Source organism: Acipenser ruthenus, chromosome 18, assembly GCF_902713425.1.
Source record: "Acipenser ruthenus chromosome 18, fAciRut3.2 maternal haplotype, whole genome shotgun sequence".
NCBI lineage: Eukaryota > Metazoa > Chordata > Actinopteri > Acipenseriformes > Acipenseridae > Acipenser > Acipenser ruthenus.
In genome coordinates this window covers 1,368,285-1,389,201 of record NC_081206.1, presented here as the reverse complement: position 1 = coordinate 1,389,201, position 20,917 = coordinate 1,368,285, and the positions used below count along the sequence as shown (strand labels likewise).

The window sequence follows — 20,917 nt, the reverse complement described above, 5'->3', positions numbered from 1 at the left end:
CAGCAGAGCCCAGTAGCGCCTGTGAGGGGCTGAGATTGACAGCATGCTGCAGTGTCAATTCAGAACAATGAAGACCAGTCTGCTTGGCTGCCATGGGGCTATTGAAACAAGCTTGCTCATCGGACTCAGATTGAAGTTCTGGAGGTAGAAAGGGTTAACCATTCTCTCCATAACAGATGTCAAAAAGATCCCGAACAATTTGGATTAACACAAACACGCTTTCCAAATCCTGCTTGCAGGAGCACTTTCACTTATTAAACAGCATGGAATCCATGTGCTGAAGGGACAGGGTTTATGTATTTAGTTTGAAATCAGGTAGACAGCATTGTCTGCACAAACAATCCTGCTAAGCACCAGGGGCTGTCCATTACGCACGGCTTACACCACTTTCACTGGCATTTTCATCAATCAAAAATGATCCTCTTTAAGGTTAGGTGATTGGATTTAGGACAGCCACAAAAAAAAAAAAAAAAAACATGTTTACAGGCAATTGCTGTGAAAACAGTACTGCCCTGGAGGAGGCATATGGGAAGGATCAGAATCAACAGCTGCATGTTCTCATCAGCACGTGACTTGGGAATGGCTGGCTTTCACACTGAAAGACGACACCGTCAGCACCAGGCCTTGCTCAATATGCTTTTATTCCGCCTCTCGTTTGTAAAATGGTGGCGGTTGAATTTGTATTCTTCTGCAGACACGCACTTGCATCAGCTTGCACAAGAGTGCCATGCAAACTGCAACGATTCAATTGTATGCAGAAAAGCATCAAACCGGGCACTGTTGACCAACTGCTGATACAGCACAGCACAGATATCAGCATTGCTGTATACCCCTGCAGAGTCTCCCAGAGTAAAAGCACAGAGAAGAGTAATAAAGCATTGGAAAGCATGCAGTAGATACGCATTGTAAAGACCAGACAGGTAGGAAAAAACAATTAAAAGAAAGGTAAACCATGGCTAATGCAACCGTGGGAAATACGTGTGGAAAACTGCACCCATACAGTGAAAAACTATTAGGACAGACTACCGGAAGCCGTGATAGTAGTGCAGCATTTAATGTTAGATTTTGAGATGTCACATTTTTCAAGTTTTGTCAGTTTTCTGTCAAGTATATGGCAAGCTACAAGGCGGTATGTATTTCAATATGTCAACGTAGCATTATTCAGCAGGTTTCATTCGACTTTATTCATTCTATAGGGTGATGCTAAAATGTTGTCCTATACCTGTAAATTAACACGCCTTCCCCTTTAAGATCCAGCCGGCGTGGTTTATCAGTCAGAGCATGCGCAGTGTCAGTGTGTGGGTCGAGGTTTAAAGAGAAGGAGGCGCGCTCTGGGCGGAGTGAATTGATACAGCTAATCAGCGATAACGACCAGGCAGTAACGGCTGACAGATCGCTTTATTGATATTGCCATTAGTAGTCCTTAAAAAACAAACTAGGCACGATGGAGGAACTGAGGGAAGAGGTATTGCTGGAGTATATCTCGGCTGCTGGAGGCAGGGTGAAGAACTCGGATTTACTGAAGGATTTCAAACATTTCATTAATCATAGCGACAAAAAACTTCGTGGTGAGTGTAATAATAATCATAATCATAAAGGTCATTCGGTTCATGTGGCTAAATGCACTGTAGCACGGGGCTTTAACGTTCAACTTTTATTAAGCCTGAAAAGTTAGCTAGTAGTGATGATGAAAAAGTTTAGACGAGACAGCTTTCTCAACATCAGGTAACTAAACTCCAAACTGTCAATTCGCGAGTCCTGGATACTGTTGTATTTTAAGAAGGACACAGCGGGTCAGGTAAACAATGCAAAGGTATGGAATTAAAAAAAACAAAAACCTCAAGTTTCAGTAAACGTAAACAACATCTGTTTTGTGTTTATAAAAAAAAAACGCTCTCTGCTGGTTTGTATTCGTGCAGCACACCAAGTAAGCTTCTTGTGCAACGAAAGTGAAGCTATATGGTGTGCGCTGTGCGGTATATCCAACATACTCGGTCCAGACAAACGGTACAGAACATCAGGCTATTGGATAACCCGCAGTGTCTGCTGGGAACTGGTAGCTTCAGTTACAGATTAAATGGAATGGAACGGTAAAGCAGAATGCATTATCAGGAGAGAACAGCGAGACGCAGCTGCAGTGACTCGATTGCTGCAGCTCGGTGATACCCACAAACTTGCAATGTGTTGAGAGCTAAATTTAACAACTGCTTGTGCGGTTCCTGATGCTTTCAGTATGCTTAACCTTGTGTTTTAACAACAGAGACCGAGGGACTGCATTTACAAAGGTTTGCAATAGTTAGTGTAATAAAGCATAGGCAAGCATTGTGAAGCCCAGAGGGGTACGGTAAAGCCTATTAACAAATGTGTTAAATCTCCCATAGTTTTAACAGATGTGTTAAAACTGTGGGAGATGCGAAAAGCATGGGAAAATGCCTGGGGAAACGATATACTCTGCAAATGTAGTGTTTTTATAAGGGTGCCCTCCGCTCAGGGACTGTGAGTTTGTATCCTGTCACCTGAGTGATGATCAAGCGAGGGATAAAGAGAATAGGGGCCATGCTAATATCAACCAGGCCCCTGGCAGTCAAGCAAATACCTTTACTGCAGCATAGGCGTTTGTGAAAGGATGTTTCAAGTCTAACTAGTGAGAGTCGCCCATTGAATGGAACTTGAATTTAACTTTCCGAGCTGTCGAGAAGCACCAAGAAGATTTTCCCACCTTTTGACTGTAGCAGTGAAGTTTTTCAGCCCTGTACGCTGCACCGAATCTCCAATGCAAAAGTGCAGAGATATGGAGATACAGTTTTGCATCCTTGTGTAAAATTCTATAGCTGTGCAAATGTGTACCTGCAGCTGCAACAGAGAATTCCTTCTTCCTGGAGACGGGATTCCTGCTGAAGAAAAGTGATCTGATCATGCAGGGGTGACGAGGTTGTTGGATTTCGTCCTTGATCAGGAAAGTTGCTGTGATTATCTGTCTTTACATCACAGACCCGCAGATGGGTTTGCAGCCTGGTCTGTTACTGGGTGGGGCTGATCTTTCTCCTACTAGGGGGTTTTGAACTGCTGTGATTTAGACAATCCATTTCCTGTCTATACCCAACTTGGTGTACATCATTTAAGTGCAACCTGTGTCGTTCTAAGCCACCTTCTGGGCACTTAACAAACTGCAGCTCTGCTGTTGAATACAGAATTCCTCTGCTAGGGACTTTGTGCCTAACAGGCTGCTGTTTTTATTAGGTTTCAAATAAAATTCTCATTTGCTGCAGAATGTGAAGCTGTGACCTGGCCACAGGAAGCCCCAGTCACATCTAGCAGGGCTTTCCTCTGCATTACCTCAGGAAGGACGTGCTTGTAAAGAACGCTGCCGGGCTGGGAGGGTGTGGTTTCAGTAGGCAGGTTGACTCAGGGGTCCTGGTGCGGGTTCAAAGGGTAGCGCTGTCCGACTTGTTTGGAAAGCAGTCACTATGGGGATCAGCGTGACGGCCACTGTTCTGTAGTTTAATCAGAGAGCTCTGTCTCCAGAATGCCTTTCCTACAGAGATCCCCTTGTTAAAAAAACAATCTCCTGTGACCGAAATGATTTAAAAATACATCAATAAAAACACAAAACTGGTCTTTGCACACCGACAAGCTTAAAAGTCTCTAAACACACAGTATTCTCTGGAGAGCACAGTGCAGTAAGTGGAGCGCCTTTTTTCATCTTCTCTGACCAGTTTCCTGAGCATTTCCTTTTTTTATACATCTGTGTTTGGGCCTGCAGGGGACAGATTAGCACAGAGACAGAGAGAGAGACACACACACACACACACACACACACACACAGACACAGAGAGAGAGACACACACACACACACACACACAGACAGACACAGAGAGACAGACACACACACACACAACATTCAGAGACAGAGAGAGACACACAACACACAGAGACAGACAGACAGACAGAGAGAGAGAGAGACACACACACAACACACAGAGACGGACAGACACACACAGATAAACACACACACACACACACACAACATACAGAGACAGAGAGAGACACACAACACACAGAGACAGACAGACAGACAGAGAGAGAGAGAGAGACACACACACAACACACAGAGACGGACAGACAGAGACACACACACACACACACACACCTCTCTTCCAGATTACTTGCAGAATCAAGTCCAGGAGAAAAGCACTTTCTCTTTATTCAATTTGCGGTGGTGAGGAATGCATGAATCTTTGAGTCTTTGGAGTAATAAAATAATCTGAATTAGAGCTACAAAGAGACTGTTAAAGATATCATAAAAATCCACTGCTTTATTAATATACCTGTGTGGTTCAATACAGATCTTCATCGTATGCCCACGTTCTGCTGACCGCTTGTCCTCGAGAGCCTCTAGTGTACCATCGCTCTGCTTTGCTCGTGTTTTTATTAAAGGGAATGTTATAAACGTAGCAGAGCCCATGAATTGCCACCACACTGAGTTGCTTAGTTCAAGTTGTGCAGTGTGTTTTTCCACTGTGTAAGGATGAAGCTGCGGACGCAGATCTGAATTACAGTGAAGGCTCAGCGAGTCCCAGAGAGGAAATGGAAAGAGAGTTTGACTTGAGGGGTCTGTGAGAGTTCGCTTCCTGTGGATGCGAGGGCTGGTTTCCTTGTCGTGCTGCCAGGCGCTTTGTTTGTGTTACACCGAGCTGTGTGCCTCCCGATGAGGCTGCTGCTGGGAAACAGCAGGGGATTTTACTTCTCAAATTTCTACAAGAGAAACTGCGTACTGGCTGGGAGTTTGTGTGGACCAGGAAGAGCATGTTTATCAGGGATGGAAATAAGACTCCATTTGCATAGCAGTTTCACCCATTCCGGGTTTATTGTGAGCTTGATTAGCCACAGTGAAAAGGTAAAAAGCTCAAGTGTGTCTTATTTAACTCAAAGCAAAACCAGGATCAAACCGCTATGCAATGGGACTTATTTCCATCCCTGGTTTATGCCTGGGTCCGTGGGCCCTTTGAACTGTATGTTTATATATGGTTTTGAATTTCTCTCCACAGCCAAACACAGAAACGACTTTAAACAGATCATCGATAAAATTGCTCTGGTGAAAACCGACAATGTAAGTATAATGTAAGGTGCTGGTATTGAATTTAGTGGTTCAACAGTAGGGGGCAGTATAACATGCTTTTACACCCTTTATTTTTATTCACAAACTGTCAGAGTTTCTTTCTGCTGTTGCATCTTTATAACATCAAAAAGACCAATTCTCCTACGTCTTCAGTTTAGTTACTGCTTTGGCACGTGAACCAGCATTTTGACTCCACTGGGGGATCTAACCCACATCCTTCTGGACCATCCAGTCATTTCCGTACAGCACACAGCATGTTTTTGACAGAGCATTAAGCACCCTGTTCACTGTGCTGATCATGTATCTTTGGTTTGTTTCAGGGGGAGAAGTTTCTTTCTCTGAAGAAGAAATACAAGCAGCAGCAGCTGCTGCCAGAGAGAGAGAGGGAGCCTGGGAGCGATGGGGAGCGGGCCAGCGTGCCGAGACAGGGAGGGATGGTGATGTGGGAGGGAGGGGAGGTTTCCACTGGGCTCGGCACCCAGGTTCAGCCCAGCCTCGAACCCTCAACCCCTACAGAAGCCACACAGGACCTTAAAACGAACAGCCCTGACAGGACGGACAAGGGGAAAAGTGCGACGCAGAACAGAGCTGTGTGTTCCTGGGCTGGAGGTCCTGCAATTACAGTGACGGTGTGCTCGGATCCTCCCACACAGGTCTGTGGGATTTCAGAGCACATTTTCCTTCAAAGTTCCAGTGCATCCTGGTGGAGGATTGTAATTTAAGGACATTGTTACAGGGTGGTAGGGATCCTCTGTCAGATGCGAGATAGACAGAGGTGATGTTTAATCGTGGCGTGAAATCTCTTCTTTGTGGCATAAGAACCAAACTTGGTTTTAAAGGTGCATCTCAATAGCAGGCTCATCTCTTAACTGTAGGAAACGCAGTGGCAGCATATAGTTGTGATGTGTTTGTGGTTGTATTGCACTTTCACACTTTGTCACTCAAGCAGTTAAGCCCACATATTCAATTCACACTCCCTTGAGACTTGCTTCCTTCAAACTTCACACACAAGTCATCATCTCGCTGTCTTGCTCTTAAACACTCCTGCTCAGAACTGCACAGTTGCTTCCATACGGGGGAATGGGCAGGGATTTCTATTCATGTCACACTGGAAATGCTGAAGCCTGCTTATAAACACCATCTTCTATAGACCAGTGGTCTCTTATGCCCTGTCGATTTTAATTCGAAAATGTGTGCTGGCACGTTTCACACAGCTCTTCTATTCCAGAACTCTTTTATGACGTTGCGTGTTCAGTTACTTCACTGGTGGTTTCCCTGTGTGCTGGCGTGCAGTTGAGAAGCACTGAAGTGATGTCTGCTACCCATTTCCCTGACGGCGTGATGTTTCACGTTTTCTGTTTTCTTGTTTCATGTTTTGTGTTTTTCTGCTGTAAAAGGATCTGAACCCCAGCGTGGTCTGGGAGGAGCCGAGCCCCCAGGAGGGTCCCCAAGAGCAGGAGCAGCCTGAGAGCCCCAGACAGGCTGCACGCGGCTGGGCCAGCTCCCCCCAGATAGCGGACCCTCCAGCTCGGAGCCCCAAAGAGGACGAGCCGGACGCTGTGTCCAAGGTAAGAGCCCACAACTGGGGAGGGTGCGTTCCCTTTAATCCCGTTTCCAGTGTAGATTCGCTGAGCATTTTATTATGATGCTGTGCAGCACTGTGTGGAAGAGACTACGTGTGCAACGTCAATGCGTGAACGGAACAGATTCAGAATAAATATTGAATACAAACCAGCACTCCCCCTACTGTATCAACACTACAGCTGGTCTCTGTGTTTGACCTGCTTATCCTTGACAATGGTTAAATGTTTATGATAAATTGTAAAGGTTTAACACTTGCTTAGACCTATAAACTCAGACTCTAAAGTATTACCATCCCTATCCACGAGTAGCATGGCTCAGTTCAGGCACTTGTAACATGTAGACCAGAATGGAGTTTAAGCATTTCTTAGACGCTGCAGTACCTCAACAAACCACAAGATGGCGTACAAGAAACACCATCCTTGCAGGCTTGCGTGAGGGACTGAAGGGTTCCAGTTGAAAATGAGTCTTCCAGATGTTTAAAAGACATCCACGGTAGAGATTGACAGTCTCTGGTTCACAGAGCTCATGCTGTTAACTCTGCAGAGCAGCGGGTAACTGTGGTGTGAAGACGATGAGCTGGGTGTTATTATCCTGATGCTCTTTAAGACACAGCGAAGGAGGCTGGTTAATGTTTACAGCTGTGTCTGTTGGCGGTGTGTGCCTTGACGATCCTCATTCGAAATGCTTTTGAATGAACAGAAGACTGGCCAATCAGAGTGCCAGGTTTAGGATCTGCATTTCCATGCAGACAGAAGTGTACAAGCAAAGTATATGCATATATGTATTTATACAGAGTAACAAAGAAATGTGACAGAGGCCTGTCTGAGGTGCAGACGGACAGGAAGTATTTCCACAATGCATGCTGCAAAACCCTGACTGATGAAAGTTAAGCAGCTTACAGCTATTAATAAATTGAGTTGGCTGAGTACAGTTCATTTTCCCGGACGTTTCTGGCAGTGATAAGTAAGAGTGAGCTAAGTGTGTAATTATTTAGTGCATGCGAGGCAGTGTTTACAGCAGAGGGATAGAGCAGGGCAGATTCCCATTGTGCTGGAAGCTCCCCAGGCCTCAGAGTCAGGCTATGAAATGCAGCTTCCGGCACTGAAATGACAGGCCCAGCCCCTTTTAATAAAGAGGGGCTCCAGCATCGGCTCCCAGGGGATCCCTTTCTAGGATTTGCAGCAACGTGGAGAACAAAATATTATTAAACATGAAGTAACATAACCCACCTCCCTGAGATAACCTCATGGGAAGAAACTGCAGTGTTTAAGGTTGGCTTTCTCCCAGCGTTTGCTTTTTCAAAGCCCAAAAAATGCACACACTTCCCTCCCGGATCTGCTCGTCATTAACCCAAAACGGTTTGAATCGAGTCGAATGATGCCCTTGAAGGACCTCCAGAATTCCTTGTGGCTGTAAAAATCATATTAGTCTAGAGTCTCTGTAGACTTGAATTGGCTGTTTTGTCTGCTTTTGAATTAGCTATATAAATCTTTCATGTCTTTTATTACTTGGGTATAAGACCGTCCTTAAACCCTGGTTAAAGTGAACTGACCTGTGTTTGAGTGTGATGAGCTGTGGATCACGATCGCGGAAGGATTTGCAGTCAGCAGGTTTCAGTTAGAGTTTTAATAGCTGCTTTCTCTTTGTGTTTAAGCTGGGCTCTCGTTAACGAACGACGTACCAATGCAGGAAAAAAAAAAAAAAAGAAAAGATATCTGAGTTCAATGAAACAGAACTAGCGGCCAGCAAATTGTTCAGCGTTTCAGGCAATTATCATTTCTCCGCAATTGGCTGCAATTTGGCATAATGTGTAACTATTACGGTTTGTGTTGGTAATTGCAGCGTTTTAAACTGATCAGGCTGGGATGGGACTCTTTGCACAGACCTCCTGCGGGGCACAAAGGCACTTCATGCATGGGAAATGGCTGGGTTTGATTTGTTTCTTCAAATAAGTGTACTTTTTAAATGAAGTACTTTTCTTTCTTTCTTTTTTTAAAAGTTTGAAACGTTAATGGCCGTAGAAGCAAAGCTGTAGTCTTGCATTACCTGGTGCATACATGGACTGCAGTGTAAAAAACTGAGACTATTGGAATTACATTTGGGTAATCAAGCTGCGTATAGATGTTATCTTACAAAGTTTTATATATATATATATATAGGTTTTTTGTTGTTGTTTTTTTTGGTTGTGTCTGAGTTGTTTTCATAAGGTAAAGGAAAAATTGCCCCCTTTTCTAATGCTTTGTGTTCTCATTCTGTCGTTAATCGGCATGTTTTTCAGTCCGAGTCTGAACAGGATGAAGATGGCACTGGGAGTGTGGGATCCTCTGCGATTGCTGTAAGCACTCCTTGTCTTTTCTGTATTAGGGGTGCACATGCATGCAGTGCAATGATATAGAGACTTTCACTTCCATACACACACACATGCCCTCAGTATGCACACACACACACACACGCCCTCAGAATACACACACACACACGTAAACTCACAAGGCATCTGAAAGTCTCACAATATAAACTTTATTAGTAATGAATGCACTTGTAAGTAGAGTTCGGGGTATTGAACTGTTCTGGCGGGAGTGTGGTTTGTGCTGAATGTGGCTCTGATCTGACAGACTCGTAAGGTGCTCTGCCTGCAGCAGTGCGTTCTTCTCAGAGGAGAGGCACACCTTGTTCTCTCTCTCTCTCTCTCTCTCTCTCCCTAGCTGGACCCGCTGGAGAAGGAGTGGATTCACTCTGCAGCCTGTGCGAGACTCCCGGTTCTCAACCATCTCCTCCAGCAAGACCCCACCCTGGTATATAAGAAGGTAGCACAAATAAAGACTGTTGTCATGACTGTAAACAAAGGTTCGGGGAAGAAGGACGAGGTGATCGGTGAGGGTTACAAATGAAAAGCCTTCCTACATAAGAAATGCTGTCTGGTGGCAGAGATTTCCCAGAGGCTTGGTAAAACCCATTGAAGAGGGGGTTGACTTGACTTCAAAATAGAGAAAATAAATCTGTAAAACAAGGTGGAGACGAGACAGGTGGTCGTTTTTTAGTTTCCCGTTTGCCTTTTTAAAGAGTCGCAGATCAACCCGTAGAACACTTCACGCATGAATTATTATCCACAGTGGTGGAATAATATCACCAGCGATGGTTCTTGAGAATCACCCTTGTGATGAAATTGTGATCAAACTTGGTGCGGACAACTATCGCACAAAATGGGAAGAGTACAAAGTACAGAACTGAAACGCTAATAGACAGTTAGTTCTGTGCATCTGGCTCATCGCACCAGATTGGGCCCCTGAGTGTCAGTCTTTACCTGATGCACACACTGCTTGCATGATGGTTTTTCAGTGAAGTTATACTTTGTGTTAATGACTGTTGGTGGAATAATTCTTTTTGTTCTGTTTTGTTTTATCTCTTCAGGACTTCACATCTGTAAGTATATTACTTTTCTTTGTAATGCTTTTTTCCATATAGAATGGATGCTCGCCAGGCTGATTAGTGATTGGATCGTTTAATTGTATGGTGTTTATTATTATTATGTATCCAATCCCATCACATTAGATCATGGATGGCGTGTTCAGTCTATCCATGTACAGGTATTGTAAATAACAGACAGTGTGTAATAACCCAAGCTTGGGCGTTGTGGTGACTTCATCAACTCCTTTCTTCATGTGAAAACCTCAGTGAATTAAACATCCTCTAGTATTCTGTTCTGTATAGTGTTGTGTACTTATGCTCTATATCCTGCCAAAAAAAACAAAATAAAAAGCCCCCTTATAAAAATGTCCCGCAGTAATTTTGACGTTCTCTTCCCATGGCTATACTATGCATTTCCCATAGAGGCCCCTGCTTTCCCACGCTTTGCCATGCTTTTACTATGGTAAGCGAGCCCCTTGTGTGAGCTACAGATGGTGTCCATGCGGTGAGCTCCTCTCTCAGTACAGACAGAGCCCCGAGATGTGGGAGACGTGCTGGTCCCGGACAGCGTACCTGTCCAATCAGCTGCAGCTGGTTTGGCTGTGCGCTGCTCTGCAGATCAGAGCCAGTAACATAACCAGTCTAATTCTTCCTTTTGTTTTCTTTGGGGGTCTCTGCTGTTATTCCTGCCTGTGCGTCTATCTTCTCTCCCAGGGGGTAAGTTACTTCAATGTTATTAAGAGCCTGTGCTTTTAATTGCCTCAGGATTTTGACTTTTTTAGATAATTACATGTGCATCAATTACACATCATGACATTTTTGGCTTCTGCGTTTATTGGATGATTGTATGCCAAGTGGCACATCTCCTGATGATTTTTACATTAAGATTGCAAAAACCTGTCAAGAATCCACTGAGAACCACAATTTAAATATGCACCCTCCAGTTGTTTGATATCAATAATAAGGCCCTATATAGATAGATAGATACCATTTTTGTTGTCTTTCCCAAGAGTAGAACATTGATCAGGACTTGTAATTAAAAACTTTGTCAAAGTTTGTTACTAGTTTCTTTTAGCATTGTTGCATAGCTCGCCTGCCTTATTCTCATCACCACTACAGCTTGGCCTGTACATTTTCATCACCTGATGCAACCAAAGCTTGCAAATGCAGTTCCGATCACGAGACTCCAAGGGAGGCCAAATCAGTCAAATAAAAAGCATGTCCAGGAAGCAAATTCAAAAGTGCAGATGAACCAGTGATCGTGCTGCCTGCGTGAAGACTGAAGTCCAGAAGAAGACTTCTTCGAAGGGGGAGATTGACACTGAGCTGATGCCCACATGCTTTCTTGCTTTTGAATGATTTAGCGGAGGCTGATTTTAATTCTGCTGGTCGACCCAAACCTAAATCCCCACTGAGCCATGCTTCAGACCACCTTCCGAGGACCACCAGAAACCCCACTGTCTCCACTCTGACAAGATACATGGCCTTCATTCAAGGGGAAGGGATTATAGGATTCCTGGAGCGCGACAAAGTCCCGAATGGCTCATTAAAATAATCTGAAAGTAATGGAGGAGGCAGGATTGATTGAAGGTGTTTTAATGCGCTTCACACTCTTTGATGTGATGCACTGGAATCCTGTGCTGCTGTACGTTGCAATATTGTGTGCCTGTTACTGCTGAAGTAAAGCCAGCGTTTCTTCCATGGCCTGGGTTCACAGGGGTTAACGTTGCCATTGTCAGCACACTGGATTGTTTGCATTGGCAGCTCAAGTGAGGGGCAATCTCATGAGTGTTAAAAACCAGTCGTGTCTTATTAAACTAGATCCACTTTGTAGAGACGAGTGGCTGGGAAGGGACACGCCTTGACAGCCTCTTCTCATTCCCTAACTCTCTTCTGTGGTTATGTTGGGATCAAGGCTTACTGCCACGATGGCAGTGTTAAGTGCAGGCAGATTGCAGCAAAACGAGCTGCACTCGTTTCTATGATGAGATATATATATATATATATATATATATATTTTACATGTGTTTTATTCTACAGAGAAAAACAACACAATTTCTGCTAAAATTACAGTTCAAGGGTTAAAATGAGACTACCCAATGGCAACCAGATGGGGCTTATTGATAGCCTGTCCCTGTGAAAGTAGGAGGTTAAGTGACACAGAATGCACGTATGCCACCAGTCCTGGTGTTTTTACAACACTTCTAGCATTCAAAATGGTACTTCCAGTAATGTTGTCTTGTGGGTCCAGTAGACATGGCGTGTAATACTTTTCATAAGAAGTCTTAATCAGTTGTCTTATTTGTAAAGGTTTCTCGTAACACTGTGTGTGTGTCTGTGTCGGTGTCGGTGTGTGTGTGTGTGTGTGTGTGTCAGTGTGTGTGTCAGTGTGTGTGTCAGTGTCTGTGTGTGTGTGTGTGTGTCAGTGTGTGTGTGTGTGTGTGTCAGTGTGTGTGTGTCGGTGTGTGTGTGTGTCAGTGTGTGTGTGTGTGTGTGTCTATGTGTCTGTGTCGGTGTGTGTGTGTGTGTGTGTGTGTGTCAGTGTGTGTGTGTGTGTGTGTGTGTGTGTGTATAATGTGTGTTAATTAACTCCTTTTGTATTTTCTTTCTTTCTGTTTTTTTTTACATGTTCCACTTCCCCCTTCAAACGTGTTGCCGGCCCTGCTGCAGTTTGTAAGTATGCTGCTTCTTAATCTTTACACTGAGCATCTTAACACATCAGGATGAGGCCAGCGTGATTCGCACTCCTCCTATCTGTGCTGCTTTTTGTCAGCACGTGTTTTCCACATCAAGGTTGCAGGTGATAAAGCAGCAGGATATTCAACAGGGTTTATTTCCAGGGTATTGTGTTACTACCTGCACTGTGTTAGATAACCCAGAAAGCACACACAGGTATATCAGTAACAAGTGCTTAAACAATCAGACAATCGGTCCGCTTAGTAATTCAGCTGCAGTTTAGGGATGTCAGGATGAGCCCTTCTCTTGGGGCGCTCCCAGGGGGGTAGGGTTACTGTTTACTTGGTTGTTTTATTATGTCTCGGGGTACAGATTTAGTGAGGTATCGCGACAGTTATTGAGCATTGTAATGAACATGCCCATTAAAGTCGCTTGGCTTGGGATGTGTCTACATGTGCTGTGTCTTATCTACCCAGTATTGAGTGCTGAGTAAACCATGTGGAACGCAGGGATGGAACACAATGGCCTCTAGTGGGCACTCTTGAGGCCCGTTGGTGCATTGCACGTGATTGATTGATGAACCATGAGCAACTTAAAAGCTGTGTGCTTTGATGCCTGAGCTCATTCGTTCTGAATCCTATCACTCAATGATGAGCACTTCCACTTAAACAACCATGCGATAGGGGCTTTGTGCTTTTTTGTTCTAGTTGCACGCGGAGTGTTTTTCACAGAATGTCTGAGCAGCACTTGTCTGAGTGAGCAGCATCCTGATTGTACTGATCAGTCACTCCAATCAATCAATCATTCAATCAATCAATCAGTCAATCATTCAGTTAATCAATCATTCAGTATTGCGAGACAGACGCATGACAAATACAAACCTGTGACTATACCTCCAGAGACACTCGGACACACAGGCTCCTTGCTGTGAGAGCTTGGCACAGGGATTCTCCATTATTACAATCAGTAAGGAAACGCTACGCTCTCAGTTGCTTTATCAGCACAGCTGGTCCCGCAGTTTATCAGTGTAACGGTTGAAAAGAGAAGTGTACAGTAGACGAACGACCCTCCATTCAAAAATACTATTTTCAAATCTTTAAACAAGCGAAGGAAATCTTTTACTACTACATATCATTGTTGCTTGAAATCCAATTGCAGCGTCTAAAGGAATGTTTCATTAGAAAGTCCCCACAGCTAGCCCAAGAAACCTGCCGTGGAGTGAGAGTAGAAGGGAAGCTTTTTAAAAAGACGCTTTTCTGAACAAAAGTCATTCAGTAAAACTCTGGGGAATGTTTTCAGCAGTTACTTTGTTTGAGAAGGGCAAATTTGTAATGTATTTACCTAAAAGGATAAACGAACACAGACATGCACGTACACACACAGACACACACACACACACACACACACACACACACACACACACACAGTCTCCTAACTGTATCTTCTTGATCTTCTTGTTAATCCTGACACATGTTCAGTGCTGTCAGAGCTGTGCATGAAAAGCCATGTCGAGTAATGATTTCAAAGGAGAAAGTCAGAGGGGGCCATTCAGCATTGCTTAGATAGCAAATCTAGAGTAATTGCAACAAGTCTGTAAACAGAAAGAGAGACATTGGTGAAACTCGCTAATCACGCATGCAATTATACAGGGAACACTTAGTATAATTTTGGACATCATTTTTGTTGTAAATATGAGGCTTGGTAATTGCGCTGGGTGTTCTGAGCGTTGGGCGGGGAGACAGGAGTGATGGTTTTGGGGCTGATGAGTTGGGTGGGTTAGGCATCTGAGGGTCACACCAACATCATCAATCACGCGGCCTCTGACAGCCGTTCACACCCTGCCCTGCTGTGGGCACGCTCGGTTTGTTGTTTTGTAATTAGCCCCGTTAAATCACAGGAAACGTCACTCAGCCTTTTGCACAGCTGGCCAGTGCTGTCAGTGAGCCAATCGCAGAGCAGCGCTGCGGTTAGATTGACTGCAGCAACAACAAAGAGCATCTGGTGAACCGCACTGCGCACAGGCTGCAGCATTGGAAAGGGCGAGGGAGCTGGGGGGGCTTTTCATCAGCTTAAAGATTCCTTTCTGTGCCAGTACAGGTGCACAGGAGAATCCAGTTACTGAGGCTTCCAGGGGAAAGGTTTCAAACGGAACGTATTGGAGGGGCCGCGCAGAGTGTTGCAAAGTTGGGTCTGTCTGGGTTGTGTAGGAAGCGCAAAAGGAAGTGGTCATGCTTTATGGTGTTGATTGGTGGGAAACGTACATGTGCTGATCTGGTTGCAGTTAGGAGTCTGAAATCACTTTTTTTTTCCTTTTCTTTCCCCTTTTTAAAAAGACAGCGTTGCACTGGGCAGCCAAGCATGGTAAAGAAGACATGGCAACCATGCTGGTGGATGCAGGGCTGGATGTCAATACCAGGGCAGTGAGTATCAGGGTTCTAATACCAGCTCAGAGAGGGGTGAGGGTGTTAATACCAGGGTAGTGAGTATCAAGGTGCTAATACCAGCTCAGAGAGGGGTGAGGGTGTTAATACCAGGGCAGTGAGTATCAGGGTGCTAATACCAGCTCAGAGAGGGGTGAAGGTGTTAATACCAGGGCAGTGAGTATCAGGGTGCTAATACCAGCTCAGAGAGGGGTCACTTTAGCGTTTGGTGCTGAATGTTCAGAGTGTTGTTTCTTATGAAGGGTTGAATCATTACATCATAATGTGTGACGTTTATCATGAGTCTATGAATCTGTATACATATAGAAACCCCCAGTATAGAAGCAGTAGATGAATGGGGGGGGCGGCTTATCAGAACATCAAACTGAACCAGCCTGTCGTCTACTCAAACCTGTCCAGTGCGTTTCTAGGGGTCCGTGCTTCAGTAACACATGCAGAGATGACATGACTGTCATACACAAGCATAACAATATGTTCTTCTTCTTTTGTGTTTTTTTGCATGTGTGTCTCGTGGTGGATTCCAACAGCATGTAAGTTTCCTGTGGTTATGTATTTCTACTTCAGTCCTGTTTTGAAATAGGATGCAGATAACAGGTATTGTCCTTAGCGCTAAGAATATCCCTTGAAGAGTCACCGTTTGGTTTCTCGTTTGATGAGAAATGATTCTAGTGTCAATAGCTACGTCCACACTGCGTCATTGCATGTTACTCTTAACACCTCCCTCGTGTGCTCATGGCTCACCTGATATTGAATGACGAGGGCTTGATATGTAGTGAGAGACAGTGAGAAATGAAGTGCTTTATACATGACCCTACAGCCCCTGTCATTAAAGAAGGTCACTGGCTGTGTTCCTGTACACTGTGTGATGACATCACATTTCATTTCTGTTCTCCCCTAGGGTTACACCCCGCTGCACATTGCAGCTCTGCACGACCACAGGCACATCATCGATCTTCTAATCAACTACGGTGAGGAGCCTCCCCATAGACCACATCCAGGGAGCTTCACACAACATCCAGGGAGCTTCACACAACATCCAGGGAGCTTCACACAACATCCAGGGAGCTTCACACAACATCCAGGGAGCTTCACACAACATCCAGGGAGCTTCACACAACATCCAGGGAGCTTCACACAACATCCAGGGAGCTTCACACAACATCCAGGAGCTTCACACAACATCCAGGGAGCTTCACACAACATCCAGGGAGCTTCCCCATAGACCACATCCAGGGAGCTTCACACAACATCCAGGGAGCTTCACACAACATCCAGGGAGCTTCACACAACATCCAGGGAGCTTCACACAACATCCAGGGAGCTTCACACAACATCCAGGAGCTTCACACAACATCCAGGGAGCTTCACACAACATCCAGGAGCTTCACACAACATCCAGGGAGCTTCCCCATAGACCACATCCAGGGAGCTTCACACAACATCCAGGGAGCTTCACACAACATCCAGGGAGCTTCACACAACATCCAGGAGCTTCACACAACATCCAGGGAGCTTCACACAACATCCAGGAGCTTCACACAACATCCAGGGAGCTTCCCCATAGACCACATCCAGGGAGCTTCACACAACATCCAGGGAGCTTCACACAACATCCAGGGAGCTTCACACAACATCCAGGAGCTTCACACAACATCCAGGGAGCTTCACACAACATCCAGGGAGCTTCACACAACATCCAGGGAGCTTCACACAACATCCAGGGAGCTTCCCCATAGACCACATCCAGGGAGCTTCACACAACATCCAGGGAGCTTCACACAACATCCAGGGAGCTTCCCCATAGACCACATCCAGGGAGCTTCACACAACATCCAGGGAGCTTCACACAACATCCAGGGAGCTTCACACAACATCCAGGGAGCTTCACACAACATCCAGGGAGCTTCACACAACATCCAGGAGCTTCACACAACATCCAGGGAGCTTCCCCATAGACCACATCCAGGGAGCTTCACACAACATCCAGTGGAGTGGAAACACACTGGTGTTCCTGCTTTCTCTTGCGTTCCAGTATTGCTCTCCAGTGTTAGTTCCACTGATTTATTTATTGTTTCTGTTCACGTATTCTAGGTGCAAATCAGAATGTGAGGGATTACAGTGGCCACTTAGCTCTGCAGTATCTCAAAATGCAGCATTCCAGTGATGGCAGGAGTGATCCACGTAAGTTTAGTTTCATATCTTTATCTATTGTTTTAATACAGAACGCTGTATGAAGCTCCATGTAACACTGCCATTCAATTGACCGTGTCATTTTACTTGTGATGGGGTCAATCTTTACAAACTTCTTTTACACATTTCCTTAGTGGAGGCTTCAGGTTTAACGGGTGCAACTCACTGCAGGCCCCTCACGATGAGATTCTGTATCAACAGCTCAGGGTAATTAGACCTTGAGGTTAAACCTGGCTTTGATCTGGCAAAGAGGTGGTAGGGGTGGAGCTGTCCTTGCTTTTCATTCGCACTCCAGCCAGTAGAGGGGGCCCTTTTGAGATCCTTATCCCACCCATATCATTAATACTCTCTGTCACATGATTTCCAGCAAGCTGACTCCTGTGCAGTAGAATGCGTCACCAGTCACTACCGATTTAGTTTTCTGTGGTTTCTTGCCCAGTAGTATTGAGTAGTATTGACACCCTCCCCTTGATCTTTTCAATACAGCTCCCTCTAGAGAGATGTATTCTGCAGTAACATTAGCATTGCAGTGAGCCCACGTTCAGATAAACGCTGCCATCTGGTTTCATTCTGCTTTCGGTCCCAGAATTCCCGGTCTGTCACGGGAACGAGCGCAGGAACAGGAAGCTGGCGACGCTTTTCTCTGGGAGCTCGAAGAAGAGGTGGGGCTCGGCAGAGGACCTTGCGAGCGGGGAGGAGAAGGGGGGCGGGTCCCAGCTGCTCATGCCACCAGCGTTCAGGCCCAGGAAGTTCTCCCGGTAACAGCTGGAGGCAGAGCCGGCTCCTCCCGATCCTCCCCAAGTCCCTGCAGCTGCACAAGACCAAGGGTGCCATGGAAGGAATGGCTACTCCAGCCTTGAAACCGCTGCTTTTAAAATGAAAAGCTGGGATCTGTTCTGCAAAAGTATAGCACAGCGTTTTCCATAAGGGATTCAAGTATCTGACGCTACAGTCCTTTTAAATATGCAGTTCTTCCTGTATTTGGATAAGGGGCTGTGAATGTGTCGCTTCTATTTCTTTTTTTGCTTTTATTTTGCTGTCTCCAAAAACCAAGTTGCTGTGCATATTGTCTTAGATGTTTCATATCAATGCTACCACAGTTCTAGAGGAATCACACACAGCAGTGTGTATTTTCTGCACTAAAAACTAGGTAAATAGATGAAGTACGGCAATACTGCCATATGAGCACTGGGGCTAATTTCAATGTAGTGTCACATAGGACTAGATTTGAAGGCTAGTATTTTGTTGATGTAGGGGTCCTGCATTTTTGTGTAGCTGTATGTATAGATTTGTATTTTTTACAGTTGTATTAATTGGCTGATGCTGTTTGAAACGCTGGAGCGAATGCAGGGCGACCGACTCCCTCCCTTCAGACTGCAAGAGAGCGTTCGGTGTTTCGTTTGGGTTGAGTGCCGATGTCACTTCTGCAGAGTACCTCCAGGAGCCTCCTCGAAGGGTATGACATTCATGAAGGGTTTAAAGGCAAGCCCGTTCTTCCATGGTGTTTGAGGCTGCAGTGAGGTGTTAAACCCGCCCGCCTGAAAGAATTCCAGAATGGAATCCGGACTCTTAACGTTCCACGAGAGTGTTTTGATGTTCTAACTGCATTGTGTCATGTAAACAGCACTGCAGAAGTGTTGAGCTGGGACTGCAAGTCTTACAATGTTACAAAAGAATTGTTTGTCATTTGATTGTGCTGTGTGTGTGTTTTTTTTGTTCTTTGTTGTACAGAAGTTTTCAGAAAGTAACAAATATCAAGCTTAGAGATCACATGTTCTTAATTCATGGTCTTAATTATATATATATATATATACCGTATATGCAAAAATATATATTTGCTGTTTACTCTATTTTTGCAATTGGTAAAAAAATAAATGAGGAGACTTGCAAACATATTTATTGATTTTTTTTATTTATTTTTTTAATTCTAGTTGATTGAACATGTATTATATTCAGCATCTTTAATTGTCAGAAATAATTTTCTACTGGGCCAGGTCAGTTCACAAACAGTGTGGTCTGGTGGTTAGAGCTGAGAGACTGTGAGGCAGTGTGGTCTAGTGGTTAGAGCTGAGGGACTGGGAGGTGGTGTGGTCTAGTGGTTAGAGCTGAGGGACTGGGAGGTAGTTTGTGAATGTGATTAAAAAGGACTGAAGACAGGGAATCATGATTTATTAGTAATGTATGGTTTGCTATTTTTACATAGTTTTTGAAAAAAGAATTATTAGTTTCACGCGAACAAATTCTTTCCAAATGAAGGTTCGATTTGTCAGCTTTTCCTTTCTTGATTGGAAGGCAGAAAGAATCCATACAAGCTTCCGGAGCGCTGCCTTGTAACTGAAGCCCTGGAGACTTTAATTCATAAAACGGGACTTTTTTACACCGGGGGGGGGGGGGTGATCTAATGAGATCAGCTCTTCTGGCTTCTGCTCCATCAAACCTGCATCACCCCGACCCTCTCCTCCTCTTTCCTTTTCACTACAGTAATCTCATTTTTACAAAGTGCCTTTGATCTACAAAGTCCGCTCTAATTTACTTTGAGGGGCACAGATGGAGCAAATATGGGAGCCGGTGGCTGTCCGTACGGCTTTAGCTCCTAATTCCAGATTAGCTGAGAAGGGTTGCACTTGTTTTGGGTTTGGATATCGGAAGGTGGGGTCGGGGTAAGAGGGAGGCTCTGTAATAGATATTTATCTCACCACCCTCCAGCTCTCAAACAAAGCCCCCTGTGAAGAGATTATAAACCCAGGGAGGCACATTAACTGTAATCCCAGCCTTTGAGGCCTGCAGCCCCCCTTTTCCCTTCTGTTGCGCGGGGTGCAGGATACCGGGTCAGGCTGGTCCTGCTGTAGAGAGCGCGAGCCTATGGCAGCACACTATGAAAAGGGGGCTTGAAAAGCACAAACCGCTGTGTAACAGCTTCTCTCCCTTTTGAAGAGATTAGTGTCTGCATTGTTGCTGTGGCTGCTCATTTCCATTAAGCCCGCACCTCCCACCGCTCCGCAACTCCTGTGTTGCATTGTGTAAGGGCAGCCCCTGGCTTCCTTCTACCTTTTGTCTTCCCAATGATCTGAAATGTAGATGTCATGTTGCAGATTTCTACAAGTGCATTAAGTATTCACCGCGGAGCTCTGTTTACAAGAACAAACGGTTGCACCAACTTGTTTTAGAAGCTGCTTTGCTTTGTTTCCCAGGAAAAGCAGAGCAGGGCCCCTTGCAAACTGTAACACAGGTTCTGTGTTTCTGTTTCTCAGAGAAGTACCCCAGCCATGAACAAGTCACAGTTCACAGTGTGTTGCAGGTAGTGTACAGCAAGTTATTTCATTTACAGCAGCAGGAAACAGACTGAAAAGCAAAGTATGCATCTGTGTTGAACAGAGGAACATGATAGCAACAGCATTGAAATGCTAGCTCTTATCACGCAGCACATTTTCAAATAAGCATTTCATTGAAATACAAATGTTTAGGATTTCTTTTTAACATTTTTACACAATTAAAAAAGCCT

General features: G+C 44.9%; 1 protein-coding gene across 1 annotated transcript; it reads left to right on the top strand.

The window, feature by feature from the left end:
- Window positions 1–1,278: 1,278 nt before the first annotated feature.
- Window positions 1,279–19,310, top strand: LOC117962619 (ankyrin repeat domain-containing protein SOWAHC). The gene is made up of 13 exons (XM_058992157.1): window positions 1,279–1,568; window positions 5,049–5,110; window positions 5,440–5,772; window positions 6,517–6,687; window positions 8,982–9,038; window positions 9,406–9,588; window positions 10,112–10,123; window positions 10,823–10,825; window positions 12,719–12,781; window positions 15,118–15,204; window positions 16,124–16,193; window positions 17,317–17,406; window positions 18,002–19,310. Exons 1-13 carry the CDS (start codon window positions 1,445–1,447, stop codon window positions 18,175–18,177), a joined length of 1,431 nt encoding a protein of 476 aa, XP_058848140.1. The 5' UTR covers window positions 1,279–1,444; the 3' UTR covers window positions 18,178–19,310.
- The last annotated feature ends 1,607 nt before the right edge of the window (window positions 19,311–20,917 follow it).